The sequence below is a fragment of the Protopterus annectens genome, chromosome 5.part0 (assembly GCF_019279795.1).
Source record: "Protopterus annectens isolate FY-2018-M chromosome 5.part0, PAN1.0, whole genome shotgun sequence".
NCBI classification, from domain to species: domain Eukaryota; kingdom Metazoa; phylum Chordata; order Ceratodontiformes; family Protopteridae; genus Protopterus; species Protopterus annectens.
The window spans coordinates 1,270,588,628-1,270,609,552 of record NC_056735.1 but is presented as its reverse complement, the minus strand read 5'-3'; the positions used below and the strand labels follow the sequence as shown (position 1 = coordinate 1,270,609,552).

The following is a 20,925-nucleotide window of genomic DNA, read 5'->3' as shown; positions in this document are numbered from 1 at the left end:
TTTTTTAAACTGTTTAAACTGCACCCAGTTGATACGAACAAAATATAATTCTATATCCAAAAATTGTATAGTACACTTGTTGACAACAAAAGTAAATTCTAACCCAAACGGGTTACTATTCAACTGTTGTACAAATCCTGCAAAGTCTTTTATATCACCTTTGTATATAAAAAGGAGGTCACCAATATAACATTGGTACCTTAAAACAGACTTATAAAAAAGTCTGTAGGGTGATGCATATATTCTCAAAAGAGAACATAAAAATAATGGCTTATGAGGGGGCGAAATTAACCCCATTGCCATTCCTTCTTTTTGTAAGAACATTTCTCTATTGAAGGTGAAATAATTGTTTGACAAGGCAAATTCCAGCCATTTCACCAAAAAGAAGTATGCTGTCCTTCTCCCAACAGTTTTTCTACTGCTTCTAGACCTCTCCTTCTCCTAATATTGGTGTATAAAGATTTGATTTGTAGCCTAATAAAATTCTTCCTTCCTCTCCATGCTCTTCACCACTGAAAACAATCAATCAGTGTTTTTTAATATGTGAAGGAATCTTAGCTAAATACCTTTTTAAATAGCTATCTAAAACAATTTGTACATTTTCCAAATAAGAACCACATCATGCTACAATGGGTCTACATAGAGGCTCAGTTAGATTTTTATGAATCTTCGGTATGGCATGAAAGGTAGAATCCCTGGAATATGGTATAAACAATTCCCTAACATCCTGTGAAGACAAAAAAAAATAGTGTCTCTCCCTGTTCTAAAATATCCAATAACAAAGAATTATATTGTGTCACAGGATCGCTACTGAACTTCCTATATTCATCTTCATTTAATAATAACTTATATGCCATATTATGATATTCTAACCCGGACATAATAACAGAGCTCCCACCCTTATCTGCTTGTAAAAACATGTATCTCCCATTGGCCTTCCTCAGCTCATTTAAAATTTACCATTCCTGTTTGTCTAAGTTGTGTGTTTTTTTAAATCTCATAAATTTGAAATATTCAAATTCAACTTTTTTGCACAAAAAGTTTTCAAAATTAATTAAAACCAAAGATTTCTTAGGATGCATGAATCCGTTGGAACTAGGTAATCTAAGAATGCATAACTTTCCATAACCCATGCTTAGACCCGCACATTCAAAATTAACATAATTTACATCAAATGGATCAAATCATTATCCTCTTCACCAGCTGTAACCAATTCATTTTCATGTATAGACAAATTCAACAACAAATCATTCAAATCAGTTTCAGAAAGCAAATTAACCTACTTATGTGAATGCAAATAAACCCTCAGATGCAATTTGCAACAAAAACATATGACATCAAATAATACATCTGCCAAAGAACGAAACTTTGTTGGCAGACATTTGCTGCCTTTCAATAAATTGTCTTTAGTAATATTTGAAACATGAAAGTCAGACAGATTCACAATGTTCAAATTAGCAACCACCAACTTACCTACATGAGTGAAAGAAGTTAATGTCACCAAAGGCAAAATAGCAGTAATGTCTGAAGGATGAGAAGCTTCCAAACAATGAGATTCAATTCCATTTGTTGCAACCCTTGTTCCTGCCACCTTTTCTTCTGTTGTTGGGTTGAAACCACCATTGTTGTTCTCCTTCTACATGCCTTGCTGTTTGTTCACCCATCATAATACTGTCTCAAGAAATGTTCTTCCTGCTTGTGGTAGTGTCCGTGATGAAACAGAAGAGTAATGTACATTACATGAACGTATTTTCATAGTTCTTACCTGGGACTGCCCACTTCTCAGCTTACGTTGCCAAGAGAAAATAAGCTCTTCTTGCAGCTCATTGTGGCTCCATTTTCTTTGTGGTTTGATTTACCAAACTTGAAGACACTGGCATGTCTGCAGTACCACAACAAATATGCCTTTTACCACTGAATGCAACACTGAGGCAACACCTCTAGGCTGACAAAGTGGGGTGATAGCCTCCATCTTTAAGAAACAGAACCAGAAGATGTGTTCCAGCTATACTGTTGTTTTACTCTTGGCCTCTACGGAAATATATGGATGAGGGTATTGCAGAGAAAACATGTCTAACAGTAGAATGCTGGCAACAAAAGCAACAGTGCAGATTCTGTCTAGCACATGAAATGGCTCTTTAGCCTTGCGCAGTTGTTGATAAGGTCACAGGAGTTTATTTATTCAGTTTACGGTTGTTTTTTCTACTGGGATGTAAATTGGGAGCTTTTAGTCCATGCAAAATATAAGACACCCAGGATGATTTTGTAGTCTAACTAGGCTTTATACGGCTCAGATTATAGTTCAGTCGACATCTCTGGCACTAAGCAGAAATATTTCAAAGCAGGTGCTAGGCTTTTACAGAGTGCATCTTGTCACTGATTCTGTTTCTGATCATGATTTTTATGGACAGGATCTTAGGATGCAGCCATGGCAAAGAGAATGTCTGCTTATCATCCCTGTTCTGTGTAGATAACATCCTTTTGGTCTCATCAGCATATGACCACCAACACTCAATTCCTCTCTGCATTCTTTGCAGTGAAACAGTTTAAATGTGTTCAACATCACCTAATTTAAGGCACTCATTCAGAAAAGAGTTGGTCACTCTCAAGTTGTGTTAAGGACCTTATTCAAATAAAGACTTGCTGTTGGGTGGAAATATTACAACTGACAGGAAGACTGCGGCAGCAATCACAGACTTGTGGGTGCTGTGTCAGTTAATATTGGGTGGAATGAGAGTAGGGTGGAATTCAAGATGAAAGGAAGGAAGGAAAGAAAGGATAGAGTGTGCAAAGTGCCATCTTACTGAACTACATATAACCACACCACTGACAGTAAAGGATTTATTGACCTAGCAGCCTTACTGGTTAGTTTTTATAGTTTCAGTAGTGCATACACATTTCTGTGCAGGTTTCTACAATGTTTATTGCTCACATGCAAATCTTCATCTGACTATCATTACCTTACTAAAAGGGCTTATACATTCACACCTCAACAGATCCTCTCACTACCTTCCTCCTGCTAAGAAACTGGATGTAGAATTGATGTAAATAACTGAACAAATGTAAGTCTTTACTACTTAATCCTCATTCTGTATCAGTAGTGTTTCACCTAGTATTACCGTTTGTGCTGTATATGCAGTTGTCTAAGGTAATGTAACTTTTCACTGCTGCCCCACTTTGCACATAATATTGTGCATTCCAAGCTGTTTTACTTGTGCTTGAATTTACTCTATACATCTACTGATTTGTAAACACACAGGCTGATCTGGAAAAAGGCCCATCTGTATCACTGTTTTACTTCATTTAGGAAATCACAATGAATGCATGAATGAATGAATGAATGAATAAATAAAGTACAAGAAATGCAGTGCCTGGTAGTTATCATAGCAGTCTTTATCAGGGCATGATTTGTATTTTCAGTACACATTTTGTACAACGACCAGAAGTGAAAGAAACAGTCAACATACAATTATTATTACCAGACTATGTCACCTCTAAAGATAAAGTAAAAGAGTTATTATCTGATACAGAATAGAGAAAATCACTTAAGGTACAGACAGTTTAAATATTTCTGAAAGGCAGCTGTGTTTCAGATTCCAAACTTTCACTGTAATCTGCTTTAAAACGATCATATTTAAAAATTTTAAGTATGGAATCCAAAAACTATTTTCTCACATTTTATATAAACTGATTAAGGAATATTTGTGAACAGCAGTTTTGCCTGTATAAACAATGTGGTCTTTTACATTAAGCAACAATAAGTATAATAAACACTGAGTATCACATTTGGTAGGTTATACTGCCACAAACTGATTCAGGATTTCACAGTTGCCCAGTATTTTAAATAGAAAATATTAGTGGCATAACTAAAAACTCATCTATATATTCTGTCCCATGACACTGTGAGTTCTGTAACTAACTGCAGCGTGGCTAAATGTACCTATGTAATATAATTCTTATTTATAACATTTATTTGCCTCATTGCTAATCACGAGTACCAATTATAACGCATGATTTGTGTGACTATCCATTCCTTGGGTTGTGATAATATTCATTCACTTGTAACATTCATTCACTTTTTTAATCAACAGATAACTACTGCTATGGGAACAGGTGCATTTAAGGACTTTTCAAACATTCAGTCTGTCAACATCAGTGGAATAATCAAATCAAATGATCCAACTGTTGGCACTGTGTCATACAACATGGATGTTGTGTACTTGTACTCCTGCACCTATCCACTGGAGTACCTGATGAACAACACAAGACTGGATGTGTAAGTGACTCTATAGTGAATGGTCACCAAGTAAAAATGTGGCATGCCTGCTGTGTAGTAAAAATTCAACAAAACTCAGAATCATTATTAGCTAATCATTACTAACAGTTTAGGATCTTATTTGTTGAAAATACAATGGTACTTGATTATAAAAGTGAAAAGCGTGCTCATGGTGTGTAAAAAATAAAAAGTGTAGAGTCTGAATTAAAATGTTAAATAAAGACGTCAATGTATTGATGAATCATTTCCTTAGCAATATTAGAGAACTGACTTTTACTAATCAAATATATATAATAATGTCAGTTAAGTACAATTTTTTAAGTTCGAAATTGTCTTGAGATCACTAATTTTGAAAACCTATGCTGTGAAGATATAACAATACATCAGCTCTCAAAGCAATTATCTATAAACAAATGATGGTCAGTAAAGTACCTTTGAGACACCACACACACACACACACACACACACACACACACACACACACACACACACACACATATGCACACACGCGCGGGCACGCGCACGCACACACACACACACACACATGCAAGTGCATATACACATATGTACACATACACTCTACACATGTGCAGAGATGTAAACACTCACATACACACACAGACACTCAAACACTTTCTGCATGTATGCATAGAAGAAGCATTTATGAGCATGCATATTCATGCCCACATTCACACATACATATATACATACATACATAAACACACACACACACACAAACACAAATTAAAAAATAATGTAGTTATTCGGACTGAAAACATTCAGCACTCTGCAACCTCCCCACCCTCAAGAGTAGGTCAGCAACCAGTACAGTCCTCCACTCACCTGTATGCCAAAGGAACAAATCAGAAAGAGTCCATTGTCAAAAGTACATTAATTGATTTGCTTTTTAGAAAGAATTTTGAACTAGAATTTCACTGAGTACATCACTGACAATTTTTCTCACAAAGATAACTTCAAATTCAAAAATTACTCATCGATGAAACTTCAAAAACATTTTCTGGTTAACTGGTATGCTACTCAAAATTTACTAGAGCAATGATATTTCAATAAAAAATGCCTTACTTTAAAATTCATAAAAAAAAGTACATCAGCTAGCAACAATACAATTAGTGTACAGCATGTGTATGTAATTTAATTAATGCCTTCGTGTGTAATGCCTTAAAGGACAGTTACATATGGGTGCCAGATTCATAAACACCATCTATGGTACATAGTGGGGATAGTAAAGAGGGCATTTCAGTCTTATTACTGAAAGATGTGTGATTCATAAACAGCCTCTCACATCTTTCAGTATGTTTCCATGTCTTACAGTATAAAGTGAATCACACATTGATACTACTTTGCGGCATTCATCTCTATGGTGCACAGCATACCAGAAATCAGATATGGTGCTTAGAGCAAAATTTGGCTTTGTCCTTCCAGAAATCATGTGTGACATAATGATAATATGTACATTGCTTAGACAGGAGGGAAAAGAAAGTGGGCAAGGCAAATAACATAATGTATCAAGCTGTTGTGTGATCTGCACTGTGAACATTGCACATATATTTAAGGAAGCACGGTATAGTAAGCTATATGCTGTACATTGCAGTAATTCACTTTGTGATGGGAGAGTATATGGAACATATAATTGACTACAGTGTGTAAGTCACATTACTGTCTGTATATACATAGAACATGCAGTGCACTAAACCTATGTCTTTGGGAGGGATTCACTGAATATTCCTTGTGATTTACCTCATAACTACACAAAAACTCACAAACACATAGAAAAACTCACTCATTCACAGATATGCCCATTTATATTCATACACACTTGCACGCAGGTGCAGAGGCACTCACATGCATTCTTACTCACAAGCATGCGTTATTTGAAAAGTCTATTTATCAATGTTTATTTGTATGCCTTTATATATATATATATATATATATATATATATATATATATATATATATATATATATATATGTATATATGTGTGTGTGTGTCAGCATATTCATGCATGAAAGGTCTGTGTGCATGCACATGTTTGTATGTGGATGTGTCTGAGCCTGTTTATGGTGGAGATGAGTTTGTGTATAACTACTAATCTGATGTTGTCAGTTTTCATTCTTCCTCAACTGATGTGTTGAGATCCAGTGCTCGCATCCATCCTAGCCATTGCTAAAGCTTGTGGCAACCTAAAACTCTCAAGCTTCCCCTTACTCATAATGCACCAACTCTAAGTTACCTTAGATCTCATTTGCCACTTAACACAAAATATGTGGCTCACTTTAGCTCTCAAGCAATTATAAGATGTCTGTTATTTTTTGGATTTCTAAGGTTTTCTGCTACTTTAAATGTTTTTTTTTATGTCCCTTACCCTTTTGCTGACCTAGCGACTTTAAAAATCCATTTATTAACTTTTTTTTTAATTTAAAATCTTGGATAGTATGTATACTGTGAAATTCTTTAGTGAAATACATTTTAAGTGTTACTATTATCTTCACTTAATGTAGCTCTCATATACCTTTGCTGGTATTCATTTATTTTCCTTTTATCTAACAAAGAGAGAGAAAGAGAGAGAGAGAGAAAAGAGAAGAGAGAGAAAGTCTAGTTCCTTTAGTTTTGTGGTAATTCTGAATGGTTGTTTCTGTACTTGTGATTATAACAGAAAAAGGCCCTGCAGTTTAAAAAAAATGTGTTAAGTGTGGGCATAAACTTCCTATGTCTCATGCCCATATTTTATGTGTTTACTGGTTTGGACCTTTACAATTGAGAAAAATTGTGTGCTTTGTCATGGCTTTAACCCCAGATCATTAGCTGAGAAGAAAAATTAATTTATGTTAAAAGGTTTGCTACCTTCAGCTGTCGGAAAAACAATATCTGGGGCTTAATCTCCTAAAAGCAGAAATTCTATGTCTTCTCTGAGATTTTCTACTCCATCCTCTTAGGACTCAGAGAAATCCTCAAAAAAGTCTAAGTTGGAGTCAACCTCACCCTCATATCCAAAACTTAGAAAGAGATCAAAGCCATATCTGACCTCACCCATGGATCTGAAGAAGATGAAAAAGAGTAAGCTGATAGATCTGATCTCCTCAGATCAGATGGGAAAACTACCAGATCTGACCATTTCCACACCCCTGCAGAATCTAGCATAATTTATTTGCCAAGAACAAGATATTCTCCTTCTGTGTATCTGGTATCCTCAAGGTTACCCTCACTTTTTTGGAGCAAACCTAGGTCCCCCTCTATTGTTTCCACTCATTCTACCAGACGTCTGACTGAAGAAGATGTAGAAAGAGTGGTGCAGAGGATTCTCTTGGTGCAGAGTCAGATGAGTGTCTTACTAACTCCTACATATTTGGATCAGGAGGTCTGTGCCCAGTAACCCTTCATCTGAGGAGTCAGTATTCCTGGCAGCTTTTGGTAGTGGACCATCGACTTCTTGGGTGACTTTGCCCACTGACAATTTTATTCAATTGGTCTGTCAGTGAACATAGAAGGAACCTGACACAGTGGAGCCTATATGAACCTGACACAGTGGAGCCTATACCTATGAGACTAGACAAGCTTATAGCACCACCTTCAGATAAACAGTTTTGGAGTAAAGAGGTGCCCTTTGATGCCATGTTGAAGGTGGCAGCCACCAAAAATAAATTTGCAGATGAAAGTTCCATTGTTCACCTCACCCAAGAAGACGTCTAAGGCAATGGATGGGTTCGGGAACCATGTGATTTTGCAGAGCCCTTCAAGTCATCATTCATCAATGCTTGCTTTTAGGAAATCCTTTTATGTGGCACACCTCATCACTAAGGGCATTTCATCCAGAAAAAAGGAGGTCAGTGTCCCACTGTACTCATCCCTCATTAGACCCATTATAGAGTATAATGCCCCATTTGGTATGTATCTCACAACACATCTGCAACAGCTGGAAAGGCTGCAGAAATACCTCACTAAAAGAATCACAGGCCTAAAGCAGATGGCATATGCTGACCGTCTAAAGATACTCCAGCTATACTCTGTGGCATATCATTTACTCAGAGGTGATCTCTGCTTAACATACAAGGCCATGCCAAACCCTGAGCTTTTGGACATGCTCCACTTAAAGAAATCCCAATCCCTCAGAGCCACACGCTCCAGGGATCTAAACCTTGTCATCACAATGAACAAAACATGCTGGAGGGATAGGTTCCTGACCCAGAGACTCCCCATACTCTGGAATAGACTGCCCATACATGTCAAACAGAGTACCTCCTTGGCCCTCTTCAAAGGGAACCTTGATGATTGGATGGGAGATAGGAAATTCACCCTGGGAATCATGTTAGTTGCCCTGCTAGACAGGGGTCCAGGGAAGTAAATATTGTGGGAAGGAATATCCAGGGAATTGTTATGGCAAGGCTTGTATAGGCCCTAGGGCTGATAGCCTAGTACCAACCTATGAACCTATGAACCTATGAACATCTTTGTTTGGCCCAAAAGTGAAGTACACATTATCCACGTGTGTGAAGGAGCCTATCTGCAGTGGGTGTACATTTTTCCAACCCTCAGAGATCCTTTTATAGCAATTGAAGAGATGGTTGGAGGATATGGTTTAAGAAATCCCAGGGTCCTTTCCAGGACACACACATGGAGGAAATTCCCTCAAGGCTAGAGGGGGAGAAATCCTATGGATGACTCTGCCCTTGCTGCAGAGGTGGCATACAAAACCAGGGGTCCAGAGATTCTTTCTTTGCCAGACCTTACCAACACTCCTGAAAGGAGACCCAATTGCTTATGTCTGGAGACAATTGGGGGTCAGTTATCCCTCCACCAAACAGCCTGGCTAGACTTAGCAGGAGATACTTAGGTGCAGAGGATAATTTCCAGAAGTTATGTAATACCCTTTTCTCTTCCACCTCTGATCTTACAAAAAATCCCTGATGTTCCATCCAGTAAGAAGGAAGAAGCAGCAATACAAATATGAAAGCTGCTAAAAAAAAGAGTCATCCAAGAGTTCCCACCTGACCAGATACATCTGGAAATTACTCAAGATTAATTTTAGTGCTAAAGACAACAGGGGACTAGAGACCAGTTCTGGATCTCAACAACCTAATCAAGTCAGTTTGGACTACCAAGTTTTAGATGGTCATGGTTCATTACATTCTGCCTTCTCTGGGATGCACGACTGGATGTGCTCACTAGATCTTCAGGATGTGTTCTACCACATAAAGATAAACAGACAATCCAGAAAGTATTTGCACTTCTGGAAGGGAGCCAGTCACCACCAGTTCAGAGCTCTGCTCTTTGGTCTCACCACAGCCCACAGTGTATTCACTAAGTGCATGGCAGTAGTAGCAGCTCACTTGATATTGTAGGGATTCTGGGTGTTTCTGTACCTGGGTGACAGGCGCATTATCACACCAACCAGCCATCTCTTGATAAGGGCAAGATATCAGGTTCTCCAGACTTGTTCTCATCTGGCGATAGCCATAAACTATGACAAGTCTCAACTGCAACCATCTCCAAATCTGGAATTAATAGGTGCACTGTTCAACGCAAAGTCTATGATAGCTTCAATGACTCTTTTGAGAGTCCAAAGTATAAGATCACAAGTCAGAAAAATAATACACAGTACCAGGATTACAGCCCACTTGGTCCTTCAAGTTTACGGCTCAATGTCAGTGGCTATAACACTAGCACCTTTAGCCTGATTTTACATGTGGATTCTGCAGTGGATGTTAGCATCACAATGGTCAATACTTTACCAATCCATGTTATCTCTGATTTGAATCACTCAGACATGCAGGAGAGATACTTCAACCAGATCAGATTCTACAAGACTGTGCATTCATTCCCCTGATGCACAATGCCATAGTGACCACAGACACATCACAGTTGGAGTGTGGGGGGGGGGGCTTTTTCCATGGAAAACAAACCAAGGCACTTTGTCCCCCAAAAAAGATCAACTTTCTAGAGATGAGAGCAGTGCTGTTAGCGTTGCAGGCCTTCCAAGATGCTCTCTCTTTGGTGACAATGACAACTCAAACAATTTGTCAGTGGTTTGGAACAGCAACAAACAAGGAGGGACAAGATCTTATCCCTTATGTCAAGAAGCCCTCAGGGTGCAGTAATGGGTGATCTCATCCAGCCACTTTCTTATAACAATGAACATTCCAGGGAAGTCCAATGTAATATCAGACAAACTGAGCAAGTGCATTCTCCTACCTCATGAATGGTCTCTCAAGAAGAAAGTAACAAGTAGGATATTTTGTCAACCTTGTTGCTTCTCTCCTAAACAACAAATGTAGCAGCCATTTTGCCCTAACCCCCCCCCCCCCCCCAGGGAAATCACTGATGGATGCTCTAATTCACGATTGACCCCTCGGTCTACCATATGCCAATCCACCAATTCTGCTAATTCCGAAATTCCTTCAGAAAGCTGCCATGTTGAAGAGCAAGGTCATCCTCATTGCACCTGGCCTCAAAGGATTTGGTTCCCTTTCCTTTGGTCTCACTTACTTCACCAACCTTGGATTCTTTATCTGACTCCAGACCTCCAGTGTCATCCAACAGGTATTATCCATCCAGACATAACAAGCCTCAAGCTGAAGGCCTGGCTTCTCCATTTCTATTGATAGCTAGACAACCTATGCTCTATTCTCCTGTCTGTCATATACTTTTATCTTCCCATATTCCTGCAACATGTAAATTCTATTCCGGTAAGTGGAAACGATTTATGTACCAGGCTCACCAAAACTATACTGAGCCTTTTTCAGCTCCTATACATAATATACTTGAGGTTTCGGCCCTACTTTTAAAGAAGGAGCTACTTCCTCAAACATTAAAGTTTAGGTGGCAGCAATATCAAACTTTCATGTTAGATTTGAAGGATTTTCAGTAGACTCTCATAAGTTGTGCAGAGCTTTCATGTGAGGCACTGTACTTTTAAAGACACCATTTAAAGAGCCCACTCCCCCATGGGACTTCAACCAGGTACTGCAGACACTTATACATTCCTCATTTGAACCAGCAGAAAAGTTTAACCTTAAATATCTATCTTGGAAAATGTTTTTTTTTCTAGTAGCCATTACATCTGCCTGTTGAATTTCAGAAATTCGAGCATTATCTTCAAAACCTCCACACTTGACTTTTCACAAGGATAGAGTTACATTATGAACCAATGCATCCTTTCTTCCCAAGGTGGTGTCAGAATCTAATATCAATCAGCATATTAATTTGCTAGTTTTCTTCCCCAAAGTTACTAACAGAGGAGAATATATGCAGCATTCCGTCTGTGTTGTCCATTTTCATTCTTCCTCAACTTCCCACCCATCAACCCCCATCCATTTTTTGTATATACATTTCTGGAAAATGTGTGTTTGGAGGAAAATCACTGTTTTTTATATTGAGTTCAAGATATATTTTCTTTCTAAACTGAGTAAATGCAATTGTTACACCTCTTTTGTTTAAACATAGTAAATATTGTCTTTTCTAGTAAAATCAGCAAACAAGGTCTGAGATAACTTACAGCTGGTGAATAATGGGTAAGGGGGAGCTCGAGAGTTTTAGGTTGTCATGAAGTTTAGCAACAGCTGAGATGGATCCAGGCATCGGATCTGAAGTTATAAGTTGAGGAAGACTGAAAATGGACAACACAGATGGAACGTTATGGTAAGTACATAACTTCTTTTTAATTTTACTTAATAAAATATGTCGTCTTCCATCCAGTAGCTAATATAGCTAATTTGGGAATGTTGTTGCAGACATCTTTTATATTTCCAGAATGCACGTTCACATCATGTTCTTTCTTTAATAATTATATCTTTTTAGACCTCCATTTCTTAATGCCTGTTAAAGTAGAAAGTGACATATACAAAGAATGCATAAGAAGACTAATAGATGTCTCTCTCTGCTACAACTGACCAAGGGTCATCTGCAGTCATATGGGCCTAATGGCTTACCAGGAGTAGAAGAGATTGTCAACAGTCTGTTCTCTTGTATTTTCTCATGAAGAGTGTGTTAGGTCCATGTGTTTTTCTGGAATACTTATGGATACAAATCAGTAGTGAATGATCGGGTGGGCATCAAATACAGCAAAGTTCAGTATGCCTGTTTTCCACTGTGGCTTCTTCCCCTTCAGATATTGTTACTTTTCCTCAACAAAAGAGGGATTCATCCATGCAGTGGTCTCTGCTAGTCAATGTGCTTTTCTGATAAATTGTGCATTATCGCAAAAGTGGTCACTATGCAAGGTGACAAATCTTGTGAGGTCCTAATGGTGTAATCCATAGGCATACTGAATTCTGTTTACAGTGGTTTGTTTCCTTCTGTGTGGAATTTTCTGTGTTCAACATCACTTGCATTAGACGTACTGTACCTTTTGTTTGTTTGTTTGTGTCTTTCGGCTTTTCCCGGTTAGGGGTCGCCACAGCGGAACTCCGGTCCGCTAATGATTGGCAGTAGATTTTTTACGTGCTGGCTTGCTGGGCCTAACGCACAACCTTCAATGAAGGAATGCCCATTTACGCATATCATCACACAGAAGACACTCTAACTGAGAATCGAATGGGCAATGTTCAACTGTGAGGCGACAACGCTACCGCAGCACCACCACCGCAGTATGTACTGTACTTTTTGTATATAGCCTAATTTGTCTTACATGCCCTATTTTACCCTTGTTCACTTTTATGCAGAACATGTTTACCAGTTTGTCAGTTACTTTTGCACTTAGTATTTTATGTCTTTTCCTGGGGAACAAGACTGGGCACTGCATCAGTTTTCTTTCCTCAACTGCATTGTGGTGCAGTGCTGCTTATGCCATCCCACCTTTATAAGCTCAATCTAATATTCCTGAGCCTCAGAAGTTGGGTACAAGCAAATAAAAGCAGCAGAATATTGTTCGGTGCTTGTGTTGACAGCAACCTTGGACTAACAGGGAGTTACAAACAGTAAGGCTTTCAAGTTAAAGAAAGAGGCTTTATATCCAGCCAAGGAGAATGAATGTTGAAAACCTAATAAAGGTGTTAGAGAAATGTGTATTGAATTTGGGGTGACATTTTTCAGGGTAAATATAGAATTAATGGAGAAATACTCTCCTCAGCCAGAGATATTGTCAGGCGGTAGAAAAATCTTTAGAACACTCTTGAGCCCAGTGAATATGACTATATTGAGAAGGCTGTTGAAATGCAACTGGTGGTACTGAGTCAATTTCCGCAGACAAGGCTATGAGAGCAATGAAATGTTTCTGTGATGCAAAAGCATTAAAAGTGTGAGAAATATGAATTAAATTTCTGAAGACATTTGATACCCTTGGTATGTCATAATTAGTGCAGATTGACATTTTTTGTTATATGGAAGGTGGGCACAGTACCACTGGATTGGAAAATTGAGTTTGTAGTTTCCACATTTAAAAAAGAGGGCATCAAAGTATATTCCAAGTATAGAATCCTGCTCTGAAGTCTTACACTAGGGTGATGCACATGCTCGGAAAGTGAGCTAAACCAAGGTGATGTAAAGGATGACACATTGCAGTCCTTTCCATGGTTTTTTGATCGTTTAGTGGTGCTTGACTTTTGGATATGTTTGTTGATGGGAATGTGGAGCTGATGAGAGTATTTTTGTCACATTTGGAAGTTGGAGGTTCACATAAACAGATAAGCCTGCATTTCTGCATGCTCTTAGTTGGTCTTTTTTTTTTTTTTTGAAAAACAATGAAACACTTTGGGTAAGTGTCTTGAGCCTAATCATTCCAACAAATTATGTGAGAAAGTAGTACACTTCATTACTCTTATAGTTAAAAAATTTAATGTTTCTTCTTTCTTTTTTGTATTTTAAATTACTTTTTTGTTAGGTTAGTCATATTTAGGATCTGGAATTGTTTGCAGTTCTCTTGTAGTTCTTTTATAGATTTATATTGCCAGATCTTCCCCTTGGTTCCTAACTTAATCCTCGTTGAAGACGTGTTTATGATAACCAACAAGAAACACTGGGATGTGTTTATTTAATGGAATTGCCAGTGTAGAGCTTGGTTCTTTTCAATAGTGATTAATAGATATTGGACTAGGTTGACAGATTAATGCAATCTCTATTCTTCAAAGAGTGTATAAGTGTACTGAGAGAGTTACATATGATACATAAACGTAAGAACTACTTCTCATGCACATTTCTTATATGCAAAATATATGAGAATAAAATATATAATTGTGCCAAAGAGTTAGTTAAGTTTCTCTTATAATAACTTACTTTAAAGTTTGTTAATGTTTATTATATAAATTTCCTTCTACTACTATATAAAAGTAATAGATTAATTTATATAAATGCCTTACCCCTTGTTACTTCATTAATCATCCCTTATGTGCGATACCTTTTTTCTTCCCCGTTATTATCTATGGAACTATATATATATATATATATATATATATATATATATATATATATATATATATATATATATATATACACAATTTTTCATGCCTTGTTTAGAAAGCTTCTTTTATGTTTTCCTTTTCTCTTTGTTTAAGTACTAATGTCACTTATTAATCATATAATTAAATGTTCATAATATGTACTAGTTTTGTTTATAACTGAGACAAAAGCTTATTAGATATATATATATATATATATATATATATATATATATATATATATATATATAATTATTATTTACATTTTAATAAGTCTTTAAGTATGTTTATGACTAGAATACATTCCAAAAACATACAGTATATGTCTGTTATAAAAATAGGGCAAGGACATTTTTATACATATATAAAAATACATTGATTAGAAACATGAACTGTAACTACAAGACAGGACAGTTATATATGATCATTGTTCAGTAATGCGATGACGCCTGGATAAAAAAAGATATAGACACAATCACAAATCAGATAAGATGTATTCATTTTGCAGATGAAAATCTAACTCAAAATGAATACATCTTATCTCTAGCTTGGTCATTCACTTTTGAAATAGGTAATTATTGTGAACTTAAGTTTAAATGGAACTAATTATACTGACATCTGACAGAAATTCTGTGTAACATAACCTCATGACATAGTTACAATATATGTTTCAAATTTACAAGATAAATATATTTAATTACAGAGGATAAGGCAGACCATTAGAGTGAATATCTGAAAGTATACTGTTGCTAGTTTCTAATTACAACTTGTTACTAATTATCATTCTTTATTTTACAGAAATAATCCAACATAATATTAATTTACTGCAGAGTTTCCGTACATTTAATGATACTTTTGTTCTTCTGTTAGGCTAAAGATAGTGGGTCTTGAGACTTTTTATATCTCTTATAAACCAGAAACCGTTGTTATTCCATGTTTTGATTTAGTTTTTTAAATACACATTTTTATATTTAAGTCACATTTTTGCCTGAGATTCTCTTATAGATTTATAAGGTTACATTTAATAATATGTTTTTTTCTCTTCAATATCTTATTAATCTCAAAAAAAAATTTAATTTGTTTATTATGGATTTAATTTTATCTTTAAATGTTATTGGTCTAGAAAACCCTAAAAAGAAGGCACACCTAATAAAATACAGAAAACAAGACTTATCAAAGTGAATTAAGCTCCTCTCAACATAGCAGTCAATCCATTAAAGCAAATGGACTAGGAAGCAAACACAGTTCAGAGTGAAAAGGTTTATTTAAAACAAATTAAATAAAACAAGTGAGTGCTTTCACATCCTAACATAGACGTTTCTTCAGACTTAATAAGACACATCACAAAATCAATTTAAATGAATTCCTATAATGAACTAAAACCATATGCAACTAAATCATTAACATGAACTAGCTGCTGAAGTTGTAAGTACAATTAAAAATCCATATACAGCAAACTACTATATTATCTAAACTATACAGAAACCCAATATTAAACTATTAAAAATCATTGTACACTGTATCAGTAAATATATATAAAACTATATAAAAAGCTAGTAAGATCACATTCACTCTCTTGCTCAACTACAAAGATATCACTAGATGGCAGTATAATCAATATAAGGCTTCCCCAGTCATTCTAAAAGTGTAGCTCATTCATAAAGAATGTGTAAACAATTCTTTACCAAAACAACAAATTTAAAGAGCTGGTAAATTAACCTGCCTAGGAACTTCAGTAAATGTGTATTCCTTAAAATATCAGACTTATCTAAACTATTCCTTTTTAAAGCCATGCTAAATAATAGTAACATACAATCACAAAGTGTTTCAAATATAAACAAATATAATCTATGGATCTCTAGTGCATTAAAGGTCTATCATGTAAGAAAGGTTTCTGAGATACTATCATTAGGTCCAGGTGTTTTATCTGACTGTAATCTAACAAATCACTTAACTTCTTGCTTCTCCATCTTATTCTTAATGTCTCCTAATCTAGGGCTCTTAAACATTAACTCAATTACTAAAAAAAAGAAATGTATGTTTTAATCCATTCATGGAGACATGCTTCACTAATGCATTAGTACTATCCTCTTTTTCTATAGCATAAAGATGCTCTCTAACCGTTTCATGCACTATATGATTGGTTTTACCGATGTAAAAGGATCAGTATTCTATATATGTTGCTAAATTAATCAAATTCCTACTCATACAGTCAGCATAATGTGAAAATGCGTATACTTTAAAAGTGGTAGGATGAAAAATCTTATTATCATTAGCCATACATGAACAATAATTGCAATGCCTACATCCAAAGGTGCCTTTTCTTTGTGACTCAAGACTAGAAGTTTTACTTTTTTTATAACATAAAAGCCTTTTGAGAGATGTATGGTTCTTGTAAATAAACTTAGGAAACTCACCCACTATATCTTTCAGTTTATCATCTGCAGTACATATATTCCAATTCTTTCATATCACTGCACTGATGGCCTCATTATTAGAAAAATATGGAATAATTACCCAAAATTCATCATTATTACAGGGTTTATGAGATGTGCTATTTGGAATAGATCTCCTGTCTTTAAAGAAGGGTTTACCTCTCTTTCTCTATCTACAAAACTATCATCTAATAAATGAGCACATTCTTCATGTTTGCAACCTCTATTCTGAAAATCTACTTCTAATTTTTTTCAAAGCATCCTCGCATCCATTCTATATACTCGTAAGCATAGAAACCCTAAGACCTTGCTCCTTCACTATATTCTTATAAACATAGGAAGGTTGAATACTATGTGTATGCCATAAGTGATTCTTCCTACAAGTGTTTCTATATGTTTCTAAAGTGATTATACCATTCTCATTAGTGATTAACACATTGAGAAAATCTATCTTCTCTCTTGACCATTTCCCAGTGAAATGTAAAAAAATCAGTGGTTGAATTAATGTACAGTATGTCATGAATTCATCAAGCTCAGATTCAGTGCCATTCCACAATAAAAAATATCATCTACAAATCTCTTATAAAAAGGGTATATATTTCAAATATCGTCTAGTAATTTAATAAAATTAGCTTCCCAATGGGCCATAACAATATTTGCATAAGAATTTACACATGATGTGTCCATGGCTACTCCTGTTTTCTGTCGATAATATTCATTATAATGGAAAAACACATTACTGTTTAAAATTTGCTCTAATAGCAAACAGATTAAGGAAATCTTATTAGGAGAACATTGCTCATCTTAAATAAAAACTGTCTTATATAATCAAGGCTACTGTCATTTGGAATCATAGTAAACAATGAAGTCATATCTAAGGTGGCAAGCATAATTGCTGGTGCATTCTCATCAGAAAATAATTAATTGGAAAGTATTGTCAGAAAATATTCTGTTTCTCTAAGAATAGTAGTTGTAGTATTTACTTTAGGTCTTAGTTGTTTTTCTATATATATAGAGGAAGGCTCTGTTAGCCATCCTCTATTAGATACTATAGGTCTTAATGGGGGATCATAAGGATATTTATGTAACTTTGGTAGTCCTCTAAAGGTGGGAATGACAGTGTTTCAACTAACAAATACTTATATAAATCAATGTCCATATCTGTGCACACCAAATATTCATATAAATCAGCATGAACTCCCTTAATTCATTCAATTATCCATTCATTAGAAGAATATAAGTTGTATCATCATTCAGCATATCTGCCATCTTTCTCTCATACATAACTATGTCCATTAGAACTATGGCACCACCTTTATCAGTGGGCCTAATTACTAAGTCATCATTGTTTAGTAACATTTTAAGGGTTTTCTGTTCATCAATACTAAGATTATGAAAAGTCTTACATTGCATAGGTCCATTCAATAATTGCAGCATATCCCTTTTGCATGTCTTATTGAATGTTTCTAACAAAGGATGTAGAGGCAGTACAAAGACATTAGGTTTCTTGAAACTGGAAACTTACCTGTCCTTGTCTTCAAATAAAAAACTAAGCATCAGATTCCTACTAAACATTTTGTCTTCTATAGTAAGAGCCATAACATCTGCTTATTGTGCAGGAATAAATGAAAGACCTCTGTGCAAAATTGAGATCTTTGTCACTTAACCCATAGCTAGAAATATTCCATATAATAAAGGTGTGTTTAGGGCCTACATTTTCTTTATTGATGTCTTTAGCTCCATCCCATTCATTGATGCTTTCCATCTCTTACTCCCTCTGCTGCTGGACCTCTGCTCTCATGAACAGTCTCTTATTGGTAGTGGTTACATATGAAAAACCTCTTTGCTACTTGAGGCTGATGATTTATGGGTCTTTCTTCTGATGTCAACAAGTCTCTTATTGGTAGTGGTTACATATGAAAAACCTCTTTGCTACTTGAGGCTGATGATTTATGGGTCTTTCTTCTGATGTCAACAAGGGTAGTGGGACGATTAGGCACATTCACTGATGCATTAAGTACATTTGCATTCACTGTTGCATTTGGTACATTCACTGTTATAGATGGAGTGTTTTTCAACAGAGGTATTAGTTGTGGACGTATTGCCATCACCTATGGATGATATCAAATCAGATCTCTCACATGTACATTGTCTAGGATAAGGAAAAATGTCCTTTAATAAAATCTAAATGATCTATCTCTCTAATTTTCTCTTTTTCTGAAACTGAAGTTTATGCTCAAAAGCCTCAACATTCACCATGAGATTGTCAAACAACTCAACATATTTATCAGATGGTAACAAATCAAATAGCTGTTGTTGATCACATAGACCATCCATTGCTAAGTTCTCTTCTAGCTTTTTATAATGCTCTACAAGTAATTTCATATAATTAAAACTCATATCTATATTAATCTTTTGCCATTTGGCAAGTAATTCAGGAAATACAGCCTCATAGGTAGGCATTTTGAGGATGTGAAGTCCTTTCGGGATGATTTTAAAATGTAAACATGCCTCCAAATATTTACACTGCCACTGCATCTTCTTAGGTTGAAACACATAATTCTCAAGTTCATGATTTAGTTTGAACTCTGCTTCAGTATCATAAGTATTTGGTATAATGTCATTAGTCTCACCTTCAATAATAAAAGTTAGCAGTGAATTCTCTTCTGCTCTTATTATACATTTAAAATTATTAATAGAACTGGCTTTAACTGGATTAAAATCAAGTTCTATATCATCTCCTTCAGCCATAATCCACTGGGATCAACCAAACAAACAATGGAGAAAACAAAAATGATCCCAGTGAATTAAGCTCCTCTCAACACAGCAGCAGTCAAACCAGTAAAACAAATAGTCAAGGAAGCAAACACAGCTTGGAGGGAAAAGGTTTATTTAAAACAAATTAAATAAAACAAGCAAGCACTTTTGTGTTATAACATAGATGCTTCTTTACTTGTTTTATTTAATTTGTTTTAAATAATTTTTTTCCCTCTGAGCTGTGTTTGCTTCCCCGACCATCTGTTTTACTGGATTGACACCTAATAAAATATCTGGATATAGATAACCCACATATAGTATTTTTTCAAGAAACACATTTTTCATATAAAAAAGGAAACAATAACTGAAATTATAATAAATACTTAGTATTAGCACAATCTTCTTTTAAATTTAAGATAAGAGGTGCAGTCATTCTTTTGAGAAAAGAAATTCAAATGCCACATATCAGATATAAGTATTACGAATGAGAAGGTTTATTTACTTTATTGTTAAAAAATATAGAAATAGGATACAGACTTTTGTTAATCTATACTGGTTTTCAGGTATGGGTGTTAGACTGGATAAAAAACACCTTGATTTTCTAATTAATAACTACAAGGGAAATTTAGTTACAGCAGGAGATTTTAATAATTTATTAGAAAACTCTGAATCCAGTTCACACCAAAAGTTCAAATTATTTCCCATAGCTATATCTTTGAAGATTTGGATTGAATCTTTTAAGTTTAAAGATACCTTTAACTTTAAAGTTATATATTCCTTAAATTTCACACATTACTCTTTTAACTTTGGCAGACAAACAATAATTGATATATTATTGGTTTCTTAAAATATTATTTCTAATATAAATGTATTCAATATAATAGCTTGTCCTTTTCTGACCATAATGTTTTACTTTTAAAGATGGAAACATATTATAAAAATGTATCTTATATTATAAGATTTCCAGCTTATACTACAAGAATTAAAGAATATAAAACCTGGTTACTCAATAAAATAGATACTTTTATGAGCTTTTCCAGATTCTACTTTAATAAAGGTATGGGATTCTTTT

At 35.3% G+C, this 20,925-nt stretch overlaps 1 protein-coding gene across 1 annotated transcript in view; it reads left to right on the top strand.

Annotated features, from left to right (window-relative positions):
• Positions 1–20,925, top strand: part of LOC122801618 (zona pellucida-like domain-containing protein 1) — a 112,087-nt gene that overhangs the window by 30,355 nt on the left and 60,807 nt on the right. The window contains exon 4 of the mRNA XM_044071097.1: positions 4,092–4,276. Coding sequence (XP_043927032.1) covers positions 4,092–4,276 — 185 coding nt within the window. The remainder of the gene's footprint in view (positions 1–4,091; positions 4,277–20,925) is intronic.